Source organism: Centroberyx gerrardi, chromosome 17, assembly GCF_048128805.1.
Source record: "Centroberyx gerrardi isolate f3 chromosome 17, fCenGer3.hap1.cur.20231027, whole genome shotgun sequence".
NCBI classification, from domain to species: domain Eukaryota; kingdom Metazoa; phylum Chordata; class Actinopteri; order Beryciformes; family Berycidae; genus Centroberyx; species Centroberyx gerrardi.
Window position 1 is genome coordinate 3390043 of NC_136013.1, and position 25955 is coordinate 3415997.

General features: G+C 44.1%; 3 protein-coding genes across 12 annotated transcripts in view; 1 reads left to right on the forward strand and 2 right to left on the reverse strand.

The window, feature by feature from the left end:
* trmt61a (tRNA methyltransferase 61A) overlaps window positions 1-5883 on the reverse strand; it is a 19933-nt gene extending 14050 nt beyond the window's left edge. The window contains exons 1-2 of one of the 2 annotated variants that reach the window (XM_071906130.2): window positions 5739-5883; window positions 3524-3867 (exon numbers count right to left, since the gene is read on the reverse strand). In XM_071906130.2, the coding sequence (XP_071762231.2) occupies window positions 3524-3854 (331 nt within the window). In that variant the 5' untranslated portion in view covers window positions 3855-3867; window positions 5739-5883. Of the gene's footprint in view, window positions 1-3523; window positions 3878-5738 lie in introns of both variants that reach the window. The other variant, XM_071906129.2, reaches the window with a different exon arrangement.
* Window positions 5884-6418: 535 nt separating this feature from the next.
* On the forward strand, window positions 6419-10653 carry ckba (creatine kinase, brain a). Its single transcript, XM_071906127.2, has 8 exons — window positions 6419-6527; window positions 6964-7165; window positions 8019-8173; window positions 8258-8390; window positions 8899-9070; window positions 9308-9431; window positions 9595-9784; window positions 10296-10653. Exons 2-8 carry the CDS (start codon window positions 6973-6975, stop codon window positions 10472-10474), a joined length of 1146 nt encoding a protein of 381 aa, XP_071762228.1. The 5' UTR covers window positions 6419-6527; window positions 6964-6972; the 3' UTR covers window positions 10475-10653.
* A 1264-nt stretch (window positions 10654-11917) lies between these two features.
* mark3a (MAP/microtubule affinity-regulating kinase 3a) overlaps window positions 11918-25955 on the reverse strand; it is a 43333-nt gene continuing 29295 nt past the window's right edge. For 2 of the 9 annotated variants that reach the window (XM_071906148.2, XM_071906146.2), the window contains exons 13-18: window positions 24613-24830; window positions 23923-24026; window positions 19961-20230; window positions 18174-18200; window positions 13405-13449; window positions 11918-12757 (exon numbers count right to left, since the gene is read on the reverse strand). In XM_071906148.2, the coding sequence (XP_071762249.1) occupies window positions 12412-12757; window positions 13405-13449; window positions 18174-18200; window positions 19961-20230; window positions 23923-24026; window positions 24613-24830 (1010 nt within the window). In that variant the 3' untranslated portion in view covers window positions 11918-12411. Of the gene's footprint in view, window positions 12758-13404; window positions 13450-18173; window positions 18201-19960; window positions 20234-23922; window positions 24027-24612; window positions 24831-25955 lie in introns of all 9 variants that reach the window. The other 7 variants (XM_071906147.2, XM_071906145.2, XM_071906149.2 and 4 more) reach the window with 4 other exon arrangements.

A 25955-nucleotide genomic window follows, 5' to 3' on the forward strand; every position in this document is an offset into this window, starting at 1 on the left:
TGAATATTTTCTGGTTTCTTTACTCCTCTATGACAGTAAACTGAATATCTTTGGGTTGTGGACAAAGCAAGACATTTGAGGACGTCATCTTGGGCTTTGGGAAACATTGATCGACATTTTTCACCATTTTCTGACATTTTATAGACCAAACAACTAATCGATTAATCGAGAAAATAATTGACAGATTAATCGACAATGAAAATAATCGTTAGTTGCAGCCCTACTCTGCTTGTGTTTTTGTCTAAACAGGATTATTATCCAGAAGTGCGTTTTTGCATAATACATTGATACATTGATATTAACATCACAAACGCTATGAATTGTGGGCAAGTTCCTCAGAAAAGTCTGTTGGACTCGCAGAGAGGCTGCATTAGGGCAGAGTGAAGAGTCGCATCAGAGCCTCACACACTTGCTGGTTCTTCACTGGGACGGCCCTCAACGCTCGCTGACTTATTGGGAACACACCTCAAATTCCGTGAGGCCGTGAGTGCGGACACTGGGTTTGGGCCTTGGTCTCCCTTCTCAGCTCTTGTCCGTGGTCGTGTGTAATGAGCCAAGGCACAGCTTATCCTTTGTTTGCACTTTCCCAGGCTGCAACAGGGTTTAGTTCAGGCTTTCACAGAGATCCTAACTCCGACATTTAGCTTCGTTTTCCCCCCCGTTTTTGTTAGAGCTAAATGAGGTTTGGGGCTTGTTTTAGGGAGCTGGTGGCATTCAATAATTACGACCCCCTGTTTATAATGCGTAAAAATACATTCAAAACACATGACATTGTCTTTGCCTTTCCTCTACATTTTAGTGTAGAGTAGATGACTTCTTTTTTCCCCAATCAGTGGAGGCGATGTGTTCAGACTGTGTTTCAGTTGCTGGTGGTCAAAACTCAAAGCCTGAGTGACACTAGAGGCTCAAAGCAACATCGCTGAATCCCCTTCAGCCACCGGAAAGCCCTTGATTCTCAGTAGCCTTGCCGATGACAAGCGGCTACTGAGGCAACCTTAATGCGAGCTTTGCTCCGATGCAAATGGTCAAGGCAACCCATGGCTCCTATCAGGGTTTCTAATCTGTTCACAGAACAAGACGTCAAGTCAGCGGGCAGCTGCTGTACGAGGGGAAGAAGTGATGCAGCAGCATGAGGAGAACGAGGGAGGGGAGGGGGGCGAGGCTGCAGGGCTGCCAGTGTGTCATCCCTGCTTCCTAGTCTCCATCTTGCCGATAATTCAATATCTTTCAATTTGAATATTTTTATGCATATTTTTAAGTATACAGTGTTTCCCCCAATTTTTGATCCTTGCCAGGGAGGAAAAGCCTCTGAAACAGCATTTAGACCAACATGGGACACTAAAACTCTCCACTGAAACCAAGATTGATGAATTACTTTTAGTGTCAGCAGCTCTTTAAGGCAGAGTGACCCACCACACCTATTCAGTGGTCGGAGAAGGCCTTTAAATGAAGAATTAATTCACGAGTAAAAGTAAAATGTGCCAGGAAAATAATATTTCACTGCAGGCAACGGAGGTCAGGGAGAAACCTCCATCGTACGGGCAGTGGATGACACGACTGGCAGATATCTGATCTCTCCCCTGATATCTGTGAAGCATTAACGCAGGTGGGAAGAGGGGAGAAAAAAACGACAGAAATCTAATCTTCAAAAAGGCTCGGCCATCTTGGGTAATTTCCAGAACAACCTGTGAGCAAGGTGACTCCTCCACATGACCGTGTGTTCCCTGCAGGCCGAACAGAACGGCCAAACAAAATTATCACCTCTAATCACTGCATGTTGACACAGCTCGCCAGCAAAGTCAAGCCCTCTCCCTCCCAGGACGCCACACACACACAGACACACACACACACACACACACACACACACACGCCGCTTCTGGCCCGTCAGGCTGAACGTTACGAGTCACCGCTGTGCCGTTCGAGCGGCGCTTAGCACTCATCAGCAGATAATTAATGATATTCAGTGTGGGAATGTGCCGCTAATGAAATGCCGCATTCAAGGTGTAATTTGATAAACCGAAGCGTTTAATCGGCTGTTCAATCTTCGGCTGTTTAGATCCGATGATGCTTCCAGTGTGAGGGCTTTCCTCTAATGCACGCACACACACACACACACACACACACACACACACACACACAACCAAGTATCAAATCTGCATAAAAATGGGCCACGGAAATGTGACTCCAATGCAGACATTGCAGTGTTCTCCATAGTGCTGATGAGTGTGTGTGCGTATTGCTGACTAAGCAGATGCAGATACTATTGAACTCATACATCACCTAGGGACCCCACCTCACACACACACACACACACACACATACACACTTCCCCCAGGTTCCATCAATAACGCGGTGGGCAGGACTGTACACAGCACAACAGCACAGCAGTTAAACATGATGAAGCACTGCGGCAGGGACCAGACCTGATGAATACACACACACACACACACAGACACACACACACACACACACACAACTGCCTTAGGGCTGGGAGAAAATGCAACAGCCGACCATAACTCACCAATACACTCAGAGTGATTGCAATTAATCAGATGGAAGAGGAAAGTGAAGCTCAAGGCAAAGAGGGCAAAGTGGAGAACAGAGGAAGAAGTGATGGAAAAGTAGAAGAAAGAGAATAAAGACCAAACTATTGGAAAATATCAACATAATCCCCGTATCTTTTAATGTACATCAACAGTCACCCCATGATGCTGACAGACACTGTGATACTTGAGGAGTACTAAGATTAAAATGGGTCCTTCAGTTCTAGAGATTAAAATCTGGCACTTCTTAAAGCTGCAGTAGGCGAGATGTTTATGTAAAAATAAACCCGTCTTTTCAAGCTAAATCACAAAGTGGGACCGCAATAGATAAGAGTGTCCCAACTCCACTATTTGAGACTCCACAGATTCGCCCTGTTTGCCCAAATGAGATTCTGGTGTCGGGTATGGACACTTGGGAAATCCAAACTGTCTCCTTCTCCAGGAAGTTTTACCTCATCTTTACCTTTCCGTTTATACTTTAAAAGAGAGGTGCGTTACATTTCCGCTTAGATTCTGCAGAACAAAGATGCTGTAGATTCGCCCTACTTGCCAAAATGAAATTCTGGTGTCCGGTATGAACACATCTCCACCCACAGGAAGTGACGAATCAAAACTTGAGAGTGAAATCCAAACAGCAGCAGAGAAAGCTGGACTCACCAACGTTAGATTTTTTCCTCTCTCGTCTCTTTGGTTTCCTTAAAGCATCACAGACCGGCCGGTTGGGAAACATGAGTGAGCTGTGTGACGTTTACTGACCTCACCGCACAGGATTTCTGGGTTTCGAAGTTCAAGTTTTTCAAACAGTTACCTCTCGCTGCCATTTGGAGCCGCCAATGTGCAAAGTTGCCGAGTGTGGCTCTGAACCAGGCTAGCAAAAATTTGTCCTTATTAGTCGGAATATGAATGGAGTCTCGTGGAAATGGTGTTGAGATGGATATCAAATATAATCCCGCCTCTTACTCAAAATCCCAAAACCTCACCTGACTCGCAGACGACAGAGCCCGGCTTCAGCTCCAGCATCATGGTGATGTTGGCGATGTCGGTGGTGTAGAGGATCTGCGTGCGGTGCGGCAGGTTGACGGTCCACAGCTCGGGGGTGGGGTGCAGCACGTACACCCACCCGCCTTTGCTGCAGGTGACCTTCGACCCGTAACGCTGACCGATCAGGTCCGTGGAATGGCGGATGACCCCGTAGCGCGTCTGCGTCTGGGCGCCCTGCTGCACCTTGACCGGCATCATGGACTCGTGGCCCAGGTAGACGATGGCGACGTCCCCTTCCTGGATGAGCTCCGAATACTCCACAAAACTCATGGTCACTCTGCAACTGCAAGGGTCTAAAAGGGAAGAGGGTGAAGAGCTCAGGTCGACTTTACTAAGATTATAAATACATTTAAAATGAAATCAGAACAAACCATTTATCAACAAACTGCACACCAGTCAAACAGCCTCATCAGCCCCAGTTTATATAAAAACTTTGAACATATTTCCACCACACTGAAATTAGGCAGAGAGTCTTTATTATAGAGATATAACACTAGAGGGGACCTGTCGTAGAGAATTCCCATTCTGGAATGGGACCATATGGCAGCCATCTTACCTGGGTACACTTCTCAGCTGACTGTCATTGGAATCAATGGTGAAAGTGGCTTATGCTGCCATTATAATGCTAATATTTTTTTATTGAGACATCACTACTACTTTTTATTTAGCTCACTGTATGCAAGACAAATGTGACTGTCTAAAATGGTACCAAACATGAGCATTTTTTTGTAGTCTGTCGATAAAAATAGCTCAACTATGTTAAGTAATTATGTTTTAAATCATAAAGATTATCTTCTGGAAGTATTTTAATGGTGCATTTACTTTACAGAAACTATGAATCCTATTTTCAAGAAGAGTTTATAATTCTCGGATTTCTTTGGTACTCTTTGGTACTGAGTAGTTGTATTAAGAGTATATATGAAAATCTGCTTATTTTTAACGTAAAACCCCCAAATGATCTGTTGTTGTAGCAATAGACAGATGTTGGCAGCAATTAAATATCACCAACACTGAAACACACCTAACAATACACCCAGATAAAATATACAATAAAAGGCAAATGTAATGCCATTAAGTGGTTTGTGTGACAGCTTTAAGCCAATTTAAGCAGGTAATAATGGACATAGGCCCTCACTTTTTTTTTTTAAACTTTATTGGCATGACATCTTAGCCTGCAATTAAGATTACAATCCATAAAGAAATAATTTATATAGATGCCATCATGTAAACAACTAGGCTACTACCGTAAAAACAAACATCTCTACACTTGAATCAACTTAAAATCCACAGTAGCCTATACAGATATGCAAATGAATGTCCTCTCTGTCTGCCACCACGCGCCACTATGTGTCACTTCCATCATTAAGGTGCGTCCTGGCAGAAATAGCCTGCAACTAATTAAAAATGGTCTTTATTTTGCCAGGGAGAATAAGTGATAACTTTACATCGCTCCTGTTGACGTTACTGCTCCAAGATGGAGGAAGGAACCGTGTTACCATGGTAACCACTCTCCATTCTGGGTCAAACCAGAGCCAAGTCGAGTTTTACTTTCTGCATCATCACGCGCACTGAATGTTGTGTTTCAAAATAAGCATCTTTCAAACTGAAGGCCAACTGTAATTTCAGTCAACAGCTAACTTAGTGGAAGACGGACTCAGTTTGCTGCTTCAAGAGGAAACGGACACAATATGGCAGAACACATGGAGAAACTGTGAGTGAGATGAAAGAGAAAGTAACGTTGGCTATCGTTATTCAGCTACGCTGCATTTCCAATGTTATTTTAAGAAACTTACATTTTCTGTTACGGCGAAATCGTCTCAACTGACGTTTTCGTTAGCTGTAGCTAACACGGTTAGCGTTAGCTAACATGTTAAGCAAGCTAACGTTAACGTAACTTAGGCTTACATTTAACATTACATTTAACTTTACATTTTTAGTTTCGCAATTACAGATACAGTTTGTAACCGACAATAAACGGCGAGGTCACTGTGCAAAACGTCTAAATTAACCTGCTCGTGAATTTTACGTTTGACTTTCGACACCGGCTCGGACGGCTAGCTAACATGCTAACGTTAGCCATTCAACCTAACCAGCCTATGCTGTTGACTACCGTTAGTTTAGCAAATGTCACAATGTTGCCGACCCTGAACCTACCTTCTGCAGAAGTTGTATTACTTAGCTAATGAGATGAAACAAAGATGAAATATAACGTTAGTCGACTGGTTGTTGATGTTGTATCTGTGTGGATAGCAGTGACAGAAACCCATTCATTCTCCACTCGCCACACTGCTGTCACACGTGGTGTTGTTTTCAGAGGAAGTGGAGACGGCGGAAGGATGTCCAGATCACAAACCACTACACTCCCATCATCGGCAAAGTCCATTCAAAGAGGCTGTACAGATGATCTGCAAATCTGTGATCCGCAAACGTTTCACATTAGAGGCGTGTTTGTTAACAGGTGAATAGTGAAAGTTTCAGGCTCCAAATGATAACGTACATAATCCCACAAAGTTGTAAAGGTTATTTTTAGGTTCCCTTTCCCTTAAAATAGAAAATACATTCTCATTATTTTTATTAATAGGACACACAGAAAAAATGCGTCCTGATCCCAGCACGTTTAAAGGAATAGCACAAGAAGCAGCAAATCTAATCTTATTCAGATTGAAATCCATAGCCTTAGGGATGAAATCTCTGCCAGTACAAAAGAAACCCACAACTCACACAGAAGCCAAATCACCGCGTCCAATTGAATGAATGGACTAGAAATACCGACCAATGGGGAGCGAGATCGTCTACTATAAAGTATGATCTCAAGTCATCAGTAGGCTGACCGGAGAGCTACTTGAACGCTGGTGGTGGGTGCGCTCCTCGGCCGGAAAAATAGGGATCTTTGTATCTTCCCCTAGTAGTAGTAGTAGTCAGCCTCAAATCAGACGACAACAGGTAGGATATGTGGTTTTTCATTGGATTTCCGAAATCAGAAATATCAGAAATATCCTCGGGTTTTTAAGGGTTTTTCGATAGCTGGGCAGTAGTGAGAATTTATATCTTTGGCTTCACGAATAGGCCCGCTGTTTACTGCAGGAATTCCTGTTATCGGAGACATTTCATAAAATAATCTACAGCCAAGAGATGCATGACATTTATTGCACTGTGTGTTTAGAAATGCCGCTTTTCTGCACCTGTTTAGACACCTTTAGTTCACTGAATTGATGGGTGTATATTTTACCGTTTATCTACAGTTGTTTAGTCGCTTGTGCTTTCTAACATCCATCATAAACCCGCTAACAGATGTAGTTTTACTGCCGAGTCTCCGCACTGCTGTCTCGGGTTTGCTTCGCTGCTTTTCACCGTCTCTCCTCCTCCATCCTCCGCCCAGGGATCAGCCATGCCTTTCGGTAACACGCACAACCAGACGAAGATGAAATATGCCTCCGACCAGGAGTATCCAGACCTCAGCAAACACAACAACCACATGGCCAAGGTCCTGACTCCTGCTATGTACGAGCGGCTGAGGAGCAAACAGACACCCAGTGGATTTACTCTGGATGATGTCATTCAAACCGGGGTTGATAACCCAGGTAAAAACCCGAGCGGCTTTAGTTTTCAGCCAACAAACCATCTGTTCCGCCGAGACCGAGCGCGTTCACCGGCAGAACATGCGCATTACCGCTCCGTGTCCTTCATGTTCTTCATGTTCCCAGGAGAACACGGCTTTGCACTGTGACCTTGCCAGTGGGATAAAGTATTACCAACAGTTAGAAACATAAGGAGAGCTGAGTCAGTTAAACCATGCCATCCTCCTCTAAATGGGCCTACATTATCAGAGCAATATCCCACAGCTTTACAGCAAAGATTATCACTGTTATATAACTAATGTATGCAGGGCAGGAACAGGCCACAGCAGCTGCTAAATCCTCCAGCTACTTTCACTATTTTACTACATGTCAGACAGTTTGCTGATAGAGTAGACAAACCTATCAGCCACAGCCAAAACCTGGTGTGTGTTAAGAGCCCCCCTGGCTGTTTGGCTGATGTCTAATCCATTTTGAGGAGAGTTCAGATGAAGCTGGTGCCTGCCCCTCACCCTGTAGACTGTGTCTCTGTCGTTTAGCTCTGAAACTATGGCCAAGCTGACACTGAAGAGGCTGTCAGCCGAGGATGAGTTCCCAGATCTCAGTCAGCACAACAACCACATGGCCAAGGTGTTGACCCTGGACATGTACAGGACTCTGAGAGAGCGGGCGACCCCCAACGGCTTCACCGTAGACGGTGTCATTCAGACAGGGGTTGATAATCCCGGTACAGTAACAGGGTCCCGTCCCGAGACCTGGTGACATTCAGCACATTGACAGAGTTAGTGAGGCTGTTGGTTTGTCCCTGTGGTGTCCCGCTCCGGTGTCCCCTCTCTGACCCTGCTGTGTTTCTGTCCAGGTCATCCCTTTATCATGACCGTGGGCTGCGTGGCCGGAGACGAGGAGACCTACGAGGTGTTCAAGGAGCTGCTGGACCCCGTCATCCAGGACCGGCACGGAGGATACAAACCCACAGACAAGCACAAGACCGACCTCAACCCCGCCAACCTCAAGGTACCGCGGCGCTCTGTCACATTAGACGGCTGGAGACGTTTAACCCGGTTTAACCTAACGCTCTGACTTGTCCTTCCTCCCCAGGGCGGAGACGACCTCGACCCCAACTACGTCCTGAGCTCCAGGGTCCGAACAGGCAGGAGCATCCGCGGCTTCTGCCTGCCGCCACACTGCAGCCGTGGAGAGAGACGCGCCGTGGAGAAACTCTCCATCGAAGGTAAAGAGCCATTTGGTGAAGGCGTTAAAATTATTATTTGCAGAGTAGGTTAATTTCCTCAGTGTGTTAGTTTGTCTCAGCAGACTGCCGGCACCGACTGCAGTCCAGACCGATGGAAGCATCACACTGCTAACAGTTGACTGAATCATGTTTGGTAAAAAAACAGAGCTGGAATAGAAGGTTGTGGCTTCAGACTACAATGTTAGAATGAGCAAATAATTCAGGGTCCAGTGAAATCCAGCAAGATGCTTGTTGGATTCATTTGTGTAGTGGAGGCTGCGCTCTAGTGGCAGCAGGTGGTATGACACAGGATGAGAGCATTTTTACATTACTAGTAAAGATAAATTGGAATGAGCTGTGACCTGTTTGTTCTGTGAAACCAAATGGAAAATCTGAATTTGCCACACATTAAAACAGGTTTTTGTATCTGTGTATCCTGCTGCTCTATATGTGCAGCGTTTTTAAATGTTGAGGTATTTATGGTCTTGAAACTTTGCCCCCCCCCCAGCTCTGGACTCCCTGACAGGAGACCTGAAGGGGAAGTACTACGCCCTGAAGAACATGACAGACGCCGAGCAGCAGCAGCTCATCGATGACCACTTCCTGTTCGACAAGCCCGTGTCTCCCCTGCTGCTGGCCTCTGGGATGGCCCGCGACTGGCCCGACGCCAGGGGCATCTGGTCAGTTTTTAATCCTCCTCACCTGTCTTAGGTCTGAGTGAAGTCACTTCCAAAAGTTGGAGCTATTTTAGGATTCTATAATATTTGGTAATGAGTCTGTTAGTGTTGTCATTCTGTCAACTGGAGACTCAAATTATCGGATCTCTTGACCCAACTTTGTGTTTATCAAGCATTTTGTAAATGGTAGATCTCTCTTTTGAAGCAAACTTATTTTTAATTTCTCTCCTTCCTCCAAAGGCACAACGACAACAAGACCTTCCTGGTGTGGGTCAATGAGGAAGACCACCTGCGTGTGATCTCCATGCAGAAGGGCGGCAACATGAAGGAAGTGTTCAACCGCTTCTGCACCGGCCTCACCAAGGTAGGAAAGACACAAATCCCATTCATCTAGGTCGGGAGGGAGTCCGATTTACCAGTTGCCAGATTGTCTAGATCGGTTTGTCATTCTGCTAATATCGCGTTTACTGTATAAATGCCCGAGCTTTACACTGACGACATGATGAGCCTGGGTGTGTTGTGTTCAGATCGAGAGCCTGTTGAAGGAGCGAGGCCACGGGCTCATGTGGAACGAGCACCTGGGCTACGTGCTGACCTGCCCCTCCAACCTGGGCACCGGGCTGCGCGGCGGCGTCCACGTCAAGCTGCCCAACATGAGCAAACACGCCAAGTTTGAGGAAGTCCTCAAGAGGCTGAGGCTGCAGAAGCGTGGAACCGGTACGGACTCACTTTCACTTTCCACAGGACTCAAATCAAATATCTAACTGTCTGTACTACAAATCCACCTTGTTTCCTATCTCATCATCATCACTGACAAGTAGTGCTGAAACAATTAGTCGATCAGCAGAAAATTAATCAATTATCATTTTGATAATAATCGTTTGTCTTATAAAGTACAAATACCAAAAATTTGCTTCACAAATGCTGAAGCGTGTTTTTTTTTTTGTAAGAATCACTTTGGGCTCTGGAACCTTTTTTTTTTTTTCATTATTTTTAACATTTTACAGTCCAAATGATTGATTGAGAAAATAATCAATAATGAAAATAATCGTTAGTTGCAGCTCTACATTAAGAAATCATATTTGTGTGTTTGGACTTGTTGCTCTGCATTTAGGAACAGTCCTCATTGGGGCAAAGTTACTAAATTGTACTTGGTGAGATAATTTTGCCCCGGATCATCATGTGATCACAAACTGAGAATCTAACGGAGGTGCATTTTGCGTGTCAGGTGGCGTGGACACGGCTGCCGTCGGCGGCGTGTTCGACATCTCCAACGCCGACCGGCTGGGCTTCTCCGAGGTGGCGCTGGTGCAGATGGTGGTGGACGGAGTCAAGCTGCTGGTGGAGATGGAGAAGAAGCTGGAGAAGGGCCAGTCCATCGACGACCTGATGCCCGCCCAGAAGTAAAACTGTCCTGACCCCCCTCCCCTCCCTCCTTTTCCCCCTCCCTCCTTTTCCCCTGTCTGAATGAATGTTTGACTCTGTCCTGGAATGCACTCTGTATTAAAGAGCACTAACTCACATGGTTCTTGTTGTAAGGTGAGGGTGGATCTGAAGTGAAATAAAAAAAAAATGTTCTGGTTGAAGTATTTGCCTGATATATATATTTTTAAATCTGTAGTGAGAAGTTGAATGTGCCGACTGTCTGGTTTTTTACAGTCATGTATCTAAACTGCCTCCTACATCAACAGGTTGCTGGTACATGCAGGTATTGTGGTTCAGATTCCTCTGTTCAGACAAGATGAAACATTTTGGTCCCTGAATGTTGCATATCATGGACTTTCATTTGTCAAATACAGATAAAGTACTTTTACTGACAAACTACACATGCAGTAGTTCAGTATAGTTTCAACCAAATGGACATTTTTCATGCTAACAGCATAATGTGACTTTTTACAACTGAAGTGGCTCATACAGGCATGTTTGTCTGTTGCAGTCAGTCTGTATTTGATGGTAAACCAGTTCTTAAGTGCCTGGTTTCCATGATCATAACTACACTACAATGGTGCAATAGGCTGACTGTTTGACAAAATGCAAAGAAAGGGGAAAGTAATTTTATGGAGATGTGCCAGAAGTATCTAGGAAACTCTTTTGGTAAGTTGATCTGTCAAACTAGTTTGGTCCTAAAGCTGGTGACCAGGCATGTGTTACACTGCCAGTGACTTTAGAGTCACTCAGTTCTTTCTGCTGAATGGAGTTCATTTAAATGGGATTTACATGGTGAGGATGGTGTTTCAGCTTTGTAATAAAACCATTCACACACGTTGCCGGCCAGCGAGATGAAACCAGCGGAGTGAAACACCGGCTTCTAAAGGGACTCAAGCCTTTGTCCATTAGCATGAATGACACAGTAATGTTAGCCTGGTATCCAGCCCCTATGAAGCGCAGTCTTCAGCACTCTTTCAATTTGCATGGCGATTCATAAGGCATGCAAATTCGAAGAGTGCTGAAGACTGGGATTCATAGGGGCTGGATACCAGGCTACAGTAATGTGTCAACAGCGCATGAACTCATTTCCAAAACACTCTACTGTATTTTCTATTTAGGGGGGAAAAAAGTCCCGTTAGTTCAGCAGTCCAATACTTTCTAAAATCTAGAGGATCCGTTTGTACAATTGTTAGTATTTTGACAACCAAGGACTCCGGTTTCTCTCTCTTTCTTTAATATTGATTTTATGCCTTCAATCCTTTTGTAAGAGCGAGTCACGTTTTCCCCTCCAAATGAACAACTCATTTAAATATTGAAATGAAACTCTCCACACACGTGCAGCAGTACAAACATTAAAGAAACACAAAACACTTTTACCCGGACCGTGTCGGGACACAAAATGAACGGCATGAGACGGGCTCATCAAGTTGACAGACACTTTAATTGAGACATGAGTGAACCTTACCATGTGGGCATTTACATGGACTCCCCATCATCTCTACTTTTAAACGAAATACAAAAAGAAAAAAAAAAAATGAGTATTGCAGTGAAGCTGTCTTGAAAGTAAGATACATTATTTACACTGAAAACAAAACGCTACGTTAATTTTTTTTTTCTTTTCAGGAGAAAAAACGATGAAATAAATAAGACTAGAAATGCTCTTTGTCCACATTCACAGCATGACAAATCATATTCAACTCGTTAATGTCGACCCCGTACGGCCAGAATAGACTGAGATATTAGTAGGTAATTCAGTGATTATTGCCAAAAGCCTTACTCTATACATTATAATATTCAATACATACTCTGTATTTTGTTTAGAAAAAAGGAGACATTTGGAAACTGCTACTTGGATGATTGTACAGCTTAAATACTTCTAGATATATATATATAGATTTTTTTTTTAACCCTTTTGTTCATAGCTTTAACTCGTTGGCAACTTTGGAAGCAATGTTTTTGAAAGCGATGGATGATCCGGATATCCGTTTGAACCTGACGCCGTTGAGGGAGAGGCGAGGCAGCTTGCACACCTCCATCTCCCACTGGACCAGGTTCTCGGCGCGCCCGTCCCCGTGGACGCAAAGAAGCAGGAAGCTCTCTTGCTGCTCGTAGTCGCAGTTGTTGGCGTCGAGCACCTTGCGAATCTCCCGCATGATATCACAAGGCTCCATGGAGCTGGTGGTCCTCATACTCCAAGTGAATCGGAGGGAGCGGGGTTTACTGTCTTTATTTTCCCCCTTTTGATCCCCAGGTACATGGCGACTGGCGGGAGGAAAGGAAAACACACAGAAGAAAACAACAAGTTTTAGCCTCGCAGACATGATTCAGTCGTCGGTTTGTTCATCACAAGGGGCGGGAAATTTAGGTTTTTCAAAAGTCGTGCCTGGTGGATTCCAAGATTCAACAGCCACTTTAACCGTTTTACCACACAAATTGTTTTTTTTTTTGGTATAAATACACCGTCTGGCTGTAGACAAACTTACCAGCCACAGCCAAAATTCATCAATATTTAGCTGGTGGCTGGTGTTCGTTTCCCACCAGGGACACACACACACACACACACCCATGCTGGATTAAAGGTAGTCGGGTATTAGGACGACGTTTTAGGTTGATAATAAAAATAAAAAAACACATGCAACACTAACATAGCAGCACACAAGAACAGCACCATGCAAAACATCCAAAAACACAACAAAACACTTAAGGCAAGGCTCAGGTACAAAATAAAAAAAAAAGTTCAAACCCTACAACACATTCAAACATCCCAGGAGAAACAAAGCAGGTGGAGGAAGGTCCTATGCAGGGGGTTGAGGCAACCTGAGGTTGGCCAACAGATCGAACACGGACAACAAGGAACACGCTGAAGCCTACAGTGAGGGGGAACCGACACACGGGACAGAGAACCTCACCTTGAGCCCTCAAGTCTCCCGTTTCTCTCAAACTCGGTTGAGACTCTGAGGCGCATGAGAAGATGGGGGGGAGGGAGGGGGGGGAAAAAAGAAGAAAAAAAGATGTGGATTGTGCTCTACAGAAGAGTTTTTATATAGATCACAGTGAAATAAAGCGAATAACTTGGCGTACATTAAGAGGGAGAAGAGTGATACCGAGGTACAACAACACAAGAGCCACCACCAAAAACAGAGAAGAAGAGAAATGGAAGATTTCCTTCCATTATGATCAGTGGTGATGAGAGAAACAAAGAGAAACCAACAGTGATGGTCAGTGGTGAATATTCACTGAGATGTGTGTGTGATCCAAAACTAAAACCAAGAGCAGACAGAGAGAAACCAGTCAGTCAACACCAAGCAGGATGGAAATGCATTTCATGAACTGATGTGTGTGTGTTGGCTCAGTCCAGCGGCATGATGACAGATTTACCAGCCTGCAGCTCACCTCCACATACATGAAGGGCTGCACAGTTATTCACAGAAACAATATCAACCACTGTGATTTGCGAGAAGAGATTTTTTCTGAGAGGGAAAGCTGCAGCAGCCCCGGTCTACCAGACAAGTTTCTTTTTAGAGCAAATACGTCGTGCAAGTATCTATTTTCTTTAAGCATTTAACACTGTAAAAGTAAATACCAAGGAGAAGCTGTGTCCACATGTATTGCAATTAATATTACAATTGTAATATTCAGCAAAGTAATTGCAAACTGATTGTTTTGTCTCCATCATGCAGCCCAGGTACAGACAGTCAGTGTGTTGCTGCCACAGCATGCAGACGCTCCTGTTGATGCTGCTGTGCTGGCAGCTGTCTGGACTCATTTATATGGGAAACGCTCTCAACAGGCAACTAGATGAACAGCGTCAAAACAATCTATTCAAATGTTTCCCAGCAACAGTTTGTTCCTGTGATTGAAGCAACAACGCTGAGGCAACTCTCTGGGGCGATGTTGACCAACACTGTTCACACTGCGAGCGACACCATCGACCAGCAGGGCTGCACCGTGCTGACAAATAATCACACTGCCACTATATAGTATATAGACACCTATTTTCCAATATTTTAGACTTTTGAGCAAACAGGAAACAATTTTAACAATAACCTGATGTTCAAAGTCATTGGCCGTCGACAGCCAATCAGATGTCCGTGCTTTCTTGTTTCCCTACTGATGTGATTAGTTCCACCTGACAAATCAAAATGGATCAGAAGCTGATTCTGGTTCCCAGTTCTCTACAGGAATAAATGTCGCTGGAATAATGAAGCTTGGAGAACACTTGTTTGGGGTCAGTGGTAATCTCTGAAGTCACTTTATTGATTTTATGGTTTATTTTCAATTAATGCTACCTAATTAGCAATTGTTAGTTACCTACGTTCACTCCGCAAAACAATTTAACGCTATGAAAGGCAGCAAAAAATGCTATAGCCTGCTCACAGCTTTGTAGTGGCAGATCAGAACATACACAGACGCTCTCAGATCCTCTGGCCCCGCCCACGACCAATCAGAACAGAGCGACCCGTCAACAAAGTTGCTCGCAGTGTGAACGCACAGACGGGGTTGCCCAAACAAGTTGCTCCATGTAGAAAAGGGAAAAGCAGCATGGACCAGCCATATGTCTTAAAGAAAGCTAATGCTGGGAATGTTATATAAAACCAAGTTATATTATATTAAAACGAGTTAAAACACTTGATAAAACTAGGTTTGTCTGACAGACGGCCGAACAGCCAGCAGAGTCTTCAACCAGTCTCTGAATCACAAACCACGCACATTTTTTTATTTTTAGAGAAGCTATTCAAAAAGGACAAATCAGATTAAAGACAGCTCCTCCTACAGGACTGGGTTTAGGGTGTCAGGCTCCCAGCATGCACTGCGGCCTGGAGGACAGAAAACAGGACGAGGACGGGCGGAGGAGGAGGAGGAGGAGGAGGAAGTGACTCCAAGCTCCTGACTGGTTCTGAGTTTCTGTGTTTTAAAGGCATCAACAACAGAGGGAGGACTGACAGCGAGTCTTGGGTTCGTGGGGGAGGGGGGGGGGCTGTGAATGTGTAACACAGACGGGACGGGAGGGGGGGGGGGGGGGGGGGGGGTTAGAGGGTTACGTCCTCCACATATCACTGACACAGAGTTCTCCGACTCTTGTCCGGGGGGGTGTGTGCGTGGGGGGGGGTGGTGTCGAAACAATCCCTTACTCTAGATCTCCATCTGCGACTTCCTACAACTCTCTATATCTTCTGCTCCTGAATCTGCAAGAAAAGATGGATTCTGAACAAAAGTATTTCTCAATGGATACATGACAAGAAACAAGAGAGAGAGAGAGAGAGAGAGAAAGGAAGAATATTTCATGTACGGCATGACTACAGGCCCGAAAAGTAAAAAAAGAAAAAAATGGAAGGATGATGAGGAAAAAGGAAGGAAGGAAAGGCTGATGAAGAGAGACTGGTGGACAGAAGACTTACTAAGGGTCTTTCCTCCCTGGGCAGAAGGGATGGCAGGGCCTGTTTTGGCTGTCTGCCGTTTGGCCGGGTCAATACTGACCCTAGGCGGAGAGGAAGAGCAGTGAGAGGTCCAAGGTTAAAGGGCACAGAAAGGTTAGGAAGACACACACACACACACACACACACACACACACACACTGTGAAGAGAGGAGTGGAGGAGGAAGCAGGGAGTGAGACTGAACCTCCTGAAAAACTCCTGTGACACGTGATAACGGATAAAAGTCTCAGGATGCGGTGATGACGATGATCGCTTTCTTTCAGCAGAAATGAGGAACCAACAGAAAAATCAAAAGGCCTGATGGGAGGTGAAAGAGTGAGATGGAGGGCGGTGATGACGGCCTGACACACGACACCGGAGCTTTCTGTCTGGGGGAAACGACCGAAGACACAAGACCGTCTGCCAAGCGGCCACTAGATGGCACTGCCGAGCCTCCGGACGGGAGCCTGCGAGGGCCACAAAGCTTTCCTACTGTTCTAGGACACAGTCTGTTGCTGTTGTCCTTGAGCGCTGCTGACCATCGACACACTGACTGATCTATATGACAGAGGCTTATAAGTTTGTCCACCAGCACGTAAACAACAAAAAAATAACCAACATTTAAAAGGCTCAGATCTATTCTAGGACTCTAGTTGGCCGGCAAAATAGTGAAAATCACCAAACACTTCCAGGTTTGGGATGCAAATAACTACAGACTACAGATCAGTTCCACCGCCTCTTTCATAATCTCAACCCTTCATTGGGAGAACTGCAAAAACTGACCCCGGATCAGCGTCTATGGAACATCTTCACCTGACTCCTTCAAGCGGCGAGGGGGTTATGTGTCAACAAACTGATAAATGGTTGAATCTGGTTATTGGTTTGTCATAAATGATTCACCAAAGCGCCACAGGTACGGGCCCGGATATCCAGCTCAGGAACACTGATTGTTCCTGAAAAATGGCTACAAAATTGATCTAAACAATCAACAATCGAGTGAAACAATCCTTTCTAGTGGCATTTACTTAACTTAAAACTAAAAACATCTCTAAGGCTTTATGCAATGCAAAGCGCATCGCTACTACATGACAGCGATGAAAACACATTTATCACCACTGGACAGATCAACCAAGGACAGACTGGCAAGATCAAACAAAATCCTAAACAACAAAGGCTATTATATATATACACATTTACAAAGGAATAGAAAAATCCATTTTTTAGCTCTTTGTGGCCCAGATATTTTCTCCTCACAGCCGTCTAAAAACAGGGAAAATCTCATTCGGGGCGATTTCTCCTCGTTTCGACAGTCATGAGGAAATCACATCTGGGCCACGAAGACAATCCGTTTTATCTGTTCGAAATAATCTCTTACCATTAACAGTCTGCAGTGTGTACTTTTCAGTTACTTGACAAGAGTTCAGTAGTTAACAATCATTGTGGTGAAAAACAGACCGTAGTCAATAGCAGCTGTAGAAGCAACCCCATGCATGCATTGGCGATAGATTAGTGGCAAGCTGTTTTGTTGTTGTTGGCTGTTGATGGACGTTCGACTGATTGTTCCAGGAGGATCCAATCTGCTTTCACAATCAGCCTTTCCCCCCCACTCATACCAACCACAGCCACACTGGGTACATGTACACGCACAAAAATCCAATTTAAACCCGGTTGAGGCAATACTCCGACTGCAGCGGCTGTCATGTAAAACGCCGTAATCTGATTTGAAGTAAGAAAATCAGACTAAGTTTGTAATCGGTCTAAGCGTAACCCGATCACAACACCTAGATTTCATGCTGCGTGTTGTGTTTAACCCTGAGAATAACGCCGCTTGCATCAATGCGTTCTGTAAGTGAATCAACAAAAACAACAACAAAAGAAACGTTTAATTTTAACATAATTTTTCGTTTGATAGAGATAACTGCGGCCTCTCCAGTCCCTCTCCAAGTAAACCTGACCCAGCTATTAAATTAATTCACATTAACTGTTTCTAGGGTAAATAACGACACTTAAAGACTTAAAACTTTCACCGTAGTCTGAGTAGAGACACTTCAAACTTACTCTAAGAAGCAGTAAAACCGGAGTATTGTGTGCATGTAAACGTACCCAGTGACAGTTTCTGCTAAGCGGTGTGTTAGTGAAGCGCCAGCAGCCCCACGCATTTTTTTTTTTTTTTTTTTTTTTTTTAAGAGTTCGGAGGAGTTTTGAGTGAGATTGTTTTGTGAAGTTATTTTGGCACAGAGCGAAGGCAGTACAAAAGTCCTACCTTTTGGTAAACCTGAATGACATGTTTCTACAACAGAATCAGACAAAGAAACAGTGAAAATGGTGAAGGAGAAAGTGAGGGGGGAGGGAGTGGGTATGAGACATCTGAATGAGTGAACGAAAATGGGGTGATTGGAATCAGCAACAGTGAAGGGGAGATTCATAATTATCAAAAAAAGATGTTGATTTCAATTCCTCATTTTTGATCAGTCATTACAGGACAGTTGTCGCTAGCCTGGCTGCCTGAGAAAGATCCTTTTCCTGCGAAGAGCAAATGTCTGTTCCCATGTTGGGGCATATCGAATATAGCAGAAATACCTGAGAGGGCGAGCTTTACTGTGATTATGGGTGACGCGGTGCCGCCGGAGACCGCCAGGAGCACCAAAGTGCCCATAATCACAGTAAGAAATGCCCTCGGAGGTGTTATGACTTAAGGCGCGTTCACACCAAGCATGTCTATTCAAACTCTCCAGTGTTTACTCTTTTATTTTGGTTCGTTTGTCCAGGTGAGAACGACGCCATTTGAACTCTGGTGGCACCCACATAACGGCACCGAGACGCCTGAAAATGCGAGTTTCAGTCTTCTAAAAAAAGGGAACCGCAGTGCGGTTCCTTAGCAGTGAGAATGTAATCCGACCAACTACAGGAAAAGATCCCAAAACGCAAGGGTTTATGGGTATAAAGAGACGGATGTTGACATCTGATAGCCAGCAGTTCCTCCTGCTTGGAAAGCCGAGCAGAACAAAATGAAATCTGATGCTCATATTCAGCTATTTCTTCATGTGTTAACTGGTATGAACACCAGAGAAGAAGAGACAGACAAGTCCATCATGTTTAGAGTTACAGGAACTGGAAGCAGATTTGTTTTGTCTCTATCCTGGCAGGATGTCAGGTGACCAAAACGCTGTCCTAGAAATGAGCCATTTGTGAGTCATGTGACTTTTTGTTTACAAGCGCTGATTCACCTGTGATTGGTCAGTGTGAACCTAAACAGACCAAATACAAAAATGCCACAAACTAAACTTTTCCACTGTGGTTTAGCCCGAAGAAAACAAACTGTAGGCGTGATCACACCCTTATATACACACAACAGTTAGCAGTGGATATGTACTGCAAAAGTTTCCTTCATGATTACAGTATGTAAGCACTGCTAACCGTGCTTTATGAAATTTATCACACGTGTTTAACCAATCAGATTGCTTGGCTGAAACCACCTGCTGTGTAACACTTTGTAAGGCCAATTCCTGGTTCATAAAGTCCACGCTTTGACAATTTCATGACTTAAAAAGGAGTCAAATTCAGTGATGTTAATTTCCTTAGCTGGCAACCAGGCTGCGACAGATATACAATTTAGACTTAGGAATAAATCATCTTCTACAGGACAGTGAGTGTTCCCCAGCATGTAATTAATCATCCTAATTCTACAAGGCACTGTCTTGATTGGCTTCTAATTCGAACAGACAGAGTCACAGGGGATTAAACTGTACAGAGCGGGGCTGGGGTCTGCTCGCTTTCTATTTAAGTCAAGAGAAGGGCTTTTTTCAAAATTTAAATACTAATCACAGGTTGAAAAGTGCTGAAAAAAAAGAACATATATCAAAAACCTTTGCTGTGAAATAGCCTTTTTAACCAGCCCATGATGAAAGATGAAAATTAATCCTCCATCTTATGACTAGAGTCTAAATTTAGCCTTTGAAGTGACTGAGCAGAAAGAGAACTAAACCCCAGCCGCTGTTATAAAAGGTACATGACACTTAGGAAAGGAAACGCAGCTTTTACTTCGCCTACCTGCGGGTGAGTTTGGAGGTGAGTTTAGAGAAAAGGTTGCTGGTTCCACGGCTGCGGGTCTGGGAGAGCGGCGCGGCGTCGTGGGAGAGGGTGGGCGAGGCGGGCGGCCCGTTGTAGGTGGCCGTGCGGCGGTCTCTCAGCTGGCCGCCGTGGAAGGTGCTGCGGCTGGCGGTGCCTCTCGGGAAACGGAGCCGGTCGGGCGTGGTGGCGTTGGTGATGCTGTGGGTGGACGCCACGGGGTTCCTCTGGCCGCCGGGAGACACGGCCACGCTGCTGAGGTGGGGGTGGAGGGGAAGAGATGAGAGTTGGAAGGGTTAGAATCAGATCGAGGTTCAAACACACGGACGAACAGGTTTTTGTTTTTCCACTGCAGAAGTGTACCGCGATATACCCGTACTGGCACGGTTCAATATGTTTTAATCCATCGTAGTTTGTTTACAATGCATCCTTTTCACAAACATGGCTGACGTGCTTCCGCAGGTTATAGATCGGCTCTCGTTATATTAAAAAGCAACTTTCTGTCGTCTGTCTGTGATCACTGATTTTGTGTTTCAACATACTGTCTAGTAACGCAATACAGGTGTTATCACTGACATATCTTTCTGTTTCTGTTGTCAGACGACTGCAACACTAGAAAAGAGTGATTTGATTGAGGTTTGCCAAATGCTGGCTAACAGTAATTTCCGTGTCAAGTCTAATCAAAGTTTATTTAAAGTGCAGTATCACACCAGGGTGTCTCAGTGTACTTTGCAATAATGAAACAATATTAAAAGAATCACAGAGAGATTTAACAATAAATGATATACAAATTAAACAATATAAAACCACAAAAATAGCAGTTAAAAATAAGGTTAAAACATAGAAAAAATACCTTGTAGTAGTAGAGATATGAGGAGGCTTAAGGTTGATTATAGGAGAGTGAGAAAAGGTGTGTGTGCTGTTAGTATTTTGTGATCCTTGATCAAATGTTGGCAACGGTGAGAACCGATCTATAACCTACTAAGACGAAGCGGAAGAACGTCAGCCATGTTTGAGAAAAGGCTCCATTGAGTTGAGTATGTTTATGATAGAAGTTTGCCTATAAAAGAAACAATGGCGCTTGCAGGGTAACAAGCGGGTTTCTTCATGCTGCTCTCCTACACAAACAGGACCAAACCTGCTCAGTATTCACATGGAAGGTCAAAGGTCGCTGCTACTGTATCACTACCACAGTAGTCCCAGTACAGGTACAGAAGGGGACTGGTGCAATGGAAAAAAACCCTAGTTGTCGTCATGTCACATTTCGCTCGTCTTCAAAATGGCCGACATTTGTTATTACTACATGGATTTCTGGTATCATCATGGATTTTAAGTAAATGAATCTTGTTGGTTAGATGTCAACAGGGCAGGAAATGTAACTTTTTTTAGCCACCAACTCATTTCACAAGCCTACTAGATTAGGCTGTTGTTACACTTGAGTTTGGTTAACAACAGGAGCGCAAGAGAAGATTAGGTAGCCTTAGAAATAAGCCCACAAGCTCCTGCACACTGTCTCAGCTGCAATGAAACCATTCTGAGTGTTTTATTGAGTGATTGTCTTGTGAGCTTGGGTCTTTTGAGGAAGGTCACAGGACCAGAATGCATGTTTGTAAGGAAAATGTTTAAATTTACAGTTCAAAAGACAGTGTGTGGGAGATTCTTTGCACCATTTCACCAGCCAAAAGGATTTTTTAGGATAGATAAGATACAGAAAAAGAGGCTGGTAGAAAAGACATTATTTAGCAGCCACAGCTAAACTTCACTAACATTCGGCTGGTGTTAATTTCCCACCCTGGATGTCAAGTTTAGGTGTTCTTAACTTGTGCAGGGACAAGAGTGAGTTGGTCCCTGTTCAGTTTAGTAAACAGTAAACTAAACAAAAACAGACGAGATGGTCTGAAGGTGCTGGGGCGACAGGGGGGGGGGGGGGGCGACCCGTCCGGGCCGTCCTGTCAGGGACAAAGCGGTGTGAGGGATCCAGACGGAGAAGAAGATCAGGGGTCAAAGTTCACGGCAGAAGATGGGAGGAGAGATCGGGAGCAGAGTTGCGTGAGGTTGTTATTGCAGCGCTGTCTGCGGAGGAGCCGAGGCGTCCTCCATTTTGAGGTTTGGAAGGGGATGATGCAAACATGGAAAAATATTATCACACAGAATTCAAGACCTTGTTTGTCAGAACACTGCAATAAAATACTGGCTGCTTGAATCCAGTGTGTTGATATATTTTTTCCCCCCCACTTGTGCCTCTACCTTCGTCGGCACCCGGTGTCCGAAATTAACAGCCAGTCTGAAATGAACACATGCTAAATGCAGCTAAAATTTGTCTTTGGTGGATAAATCAGTGAGGGTCACCTGCCACACTGGTGGCAACTTTTTGAGACTGTAACATTCGAACATCTTTCATAGAGTCTTTGGTCTTTTCCAGTTCGAAAACTTCCCTGCTGGCCACCATACACTCTCTGACAGTGAGCCGAGCCAATCAAATCAAAGCAAAACAATGGGCCTGTTTGATACGTCTGTTTCTCCGCTGTGTGGACGGTTAACTAGCCTAACATTAGCTGTAATATAACTTAGCATTTTTCCCATGTGGCGAGTCATTTCATAATGAAATACAAATTTGATCCATTGTATAAATGAGTGAGTTTTGAATTAAAACTCTAAATCTGAATGTTTCACACAAGATAACAGAGGAGGGTAGGGTGACATTTCTATGAAAAAGGTATATCAATTATTTTGGCTGGTAAAAAATTCTTGGCGGGTAAATTCTTTTGGTTTACCAGCCCCTTGACAGGTGAGAATAAAAGTTAATTTCGGACACTGGCAGCACCTAACCAAAAACAAGTTGGTTGTACTCATTTCTTCCTCTTCTCGGCGAGAAATGATGCCCATGGTTTAGTTAGAGTGTTAAAGAGCGTGAAGCCGGCTGGATGTGCGGGTTAGCGAGGGGTCAGAGAGGGGTCGAGACATGAGAGGAGACAGACAGGGGGGTTTGGAGGCCCTGCCGTCTTACTTGGGCGAGCAGTAGTCCAGAGCGTAGTAGGAGTGGGGCAGCGTGGCCCAGCCTGCCTGGCAAGCGTACAACGGGCCGACGGTTTGATACCTCAGCCGCACCGAACTGGACGAGGCACCGAACGCGGCGGCCGCAAAGGCAGAGGAGGGGCTAGTGGCACAAGCCATCTCAGTCATGCTGTTCATGCCACAACGAAACACCCCGCCCCACACACACATACATAGGCAGAAATGAAAAATAAGATGATGAGAAAAAAAGGGGAACGTAAAATAAGAAACACAAGAAAGAAGAAATAGAAAGAAAGAAAAAGAAGGAATGCAACAAAGGAAATTCTCTTCTTGGGATCTTGTCTTGGTTTTTCTTCCAACAATGAAGGAAAGGTTTGAGCACATACATCGATACCTTGCTACTAGGGTTCAACCGATATGGCTTTTTGAAGGCTAATATTTTTGCACTGAACCTGCCAATAGCCAATATTCAATATCTTTAAATCTGACCATTCCTAAAATGGCAAGTATTCAGTGTTTCCCCCAGAATTGTATTCTTGTTGCGGTAGAAAAGCCTCTGAAAAAGAGACCATTATATAGATGATGGATAACACCGACTGGCCAATATTTCATAAAAGTCAATATCAGTCTGATATATTGGTCTAACCCTCCTGGCTGCTTTAAAAATAGGTCACAAAGCTGAACAGGTGCAATACTCTTGATTTAAAATCATTCATTCATGCCATTTCCAATAAAAAGGAACAAATTGTAATGAATAAAGTGTTAAATCTGTTCATCACTACTGCATGTTATTGATCAGATGTAAAAATAGCACCGACTCACACCACCCAAACTGTGCGTCTGGTTTGTGCCGACACCGGTCTTTTTATGGTGATGAAACCTATAAAAAGGAAGCAGCGGGGTGAAAGGCAGCGGCCATCGTCCCTCACCTGTTCTCCTTCCCGTTGGGAATGACAGAGAGGCGGTCGGTGTTGTTTCTGTCGCTGCAGACGTACGTGTTCCTCCTGGTCATTCCTGCCGACGCAGTGTTATTCTGCAGGGCCAGCAAGAGCAGGGGTGAAAACTCAGATAATACAATATAAAACAAATAGAAATGAGTGTTTTCATGTCTGTTTTTTGTGCAATACATTTTTACAAAGAGCAAACAGGTAAGATTGTACATTTTGACTTCTAAGGCAGTTACATTGTCTTGCGTTACATGTCGAGTGAATTGAAGACTTTTTTCACTCTCAAACTCTAACTGTTTTACTGTATTTATTTATGTTTTAAACAGTGAAGTAAAAAGGTATCAAAAAATTTATTTAGCATTTACAAAGTCTTCCAGGACATATGTGGTGTGCGAATACACCCAAACGTTTGAGGGTTGAAAAATGATGGTTTATATCAATCAATCAATAAATAAATATGAGACAAATAAAATAAATAGATGACTAGACAAAGAAGTAAATAGACAAATAAGTTACATAATTCCGCCTCAAAAGGGATGCCATCCTGTACGCAAGTCTTCAAAAATCGATGTGAATATAAGACAAATATTCATTTATCACATAAATGAATATTTGTTGAAATATTTGAACTGATCTATGTTTGTGGAGTATGTAACTGATAAAGTGACTCACGCTCGGGCCGGTGGTGGCTCCTTTCTTGCGGTCGGGGATGTCGGCCTTGTTGGGGTTGTTGGCGTTGCCCAGCAGGGGGCTGGCGGGCGGGGCGCCGCGGCTCCCCGGGGTGCTGGGTTTGCGGAGCTGGACGCCCCCCTCCTCCTTGCTGTTGTTCTCGGCCGTGGTCGTCTGACTCCTCTTGGGGTGGCCCGACCCCGGCGGCACGTTCTGACCGACTGGAGACGAGACACAGAGACAGACGTGATGGATTATCTGAGGATGTTGTCGCTACTTTTGGCAAAAATATAGGAAATGTTAAAAGGAATACGCAGATTTTTTCCCCTCTTTTTTTGTTTAATTCAAGAGCTTCGTTCCAAAATGAGATTACTGCAATTTAGATAAATACCCCTGACACCTACTCAAAATGATTGATTGCATAATCGGAAAACACATTATGGTTTTTAAAAGTAGGTAGCCTTAGTCCATGGTTGACAAAATTAAAAACGTTAGAGACTGGATCCTCTATATTTCAGAAATGCCAAATGATGAACTTAAGGCAATGATTTCCCCCCTCAAAATAGATATATAGCATTTTGTAATTGAACTCTTCAATTTTAGTTGGTTATTTTTCTTCCCCAAACACTACATTGTGGTAAAACGTTTCCAAATGTGTCTTTTAAGATCCCTTAAAATGGCTTGTTGGCACAACTAGCTGCACCAAGGCACGTATTGCATTTTTGGGAAAATGAAAAGACATAAGAAGAAACTTTCTACCAAAATCGTGAAAATGTGAAGGTATTCCTTTAACTTATGGTGAACAATGCTAGCGAAGCTCTTTGTACCCAGACTGACCAGAGAGGAAGCAGAACAAACAGAAGTTATTGACAAAGCATTATATCACACCGGACAGCATTGAGCTGTGCAAATAATCCAAAGGTTAAAGTGCCTCCACTGTGTGACTGGTTTGATTTAACGGCTTTTATCAGCCTGTTTCTGACAATAAGCTACTGACAAAAACGAACCTTTATTGAAGGGAGAGGCACAACAGTGTTTCCTCTGTTTTCAGTCAGCAGTGGTGCAGCAAAAATATCACCACTGAAATCGAAAACAAAATAGTGCAGCCACATTCCCTCTAAACCATGTCTCAATGTTTACTGTTCATGTTTTTAATCATGATAACCAGGAAGGAACTACTCTAACCATGCAACCTGCACTGGAACCACAACTGCAACCAAAACAGAAGTTGATGTGGAACCAAAACTTAGATAATTATTATTATTACACCCAGGCAACACAGCTACAGAAAACTACAGAGGAAGCAGTGCAGCATGCAACCGAAGAAACAAAACGCTGGGAAGAAC

Coding starts and splice junctions, on each gene's coding strand:
- ckba (XM_071906127.2), top strand. CDS start 6,973: ATGCCTTTCGGTAACACGCACAACCAGACGAAGATGAAATATGCCTCC. Junction 7,166..8,018: donor AACCGGGGTTGATAACCCAG/GTAAAAACCCGA, acceptor GTTTCTGTCCAG/GTCATCCCTTTATCATGACC. Junction 8,391..8,898: donor GGAGAAACTCTCCATCGAAG/GTAAAGAGCCAT, acceptor CCCCCCCCCCAG/CTCTGGACTCCCTGACAGGA.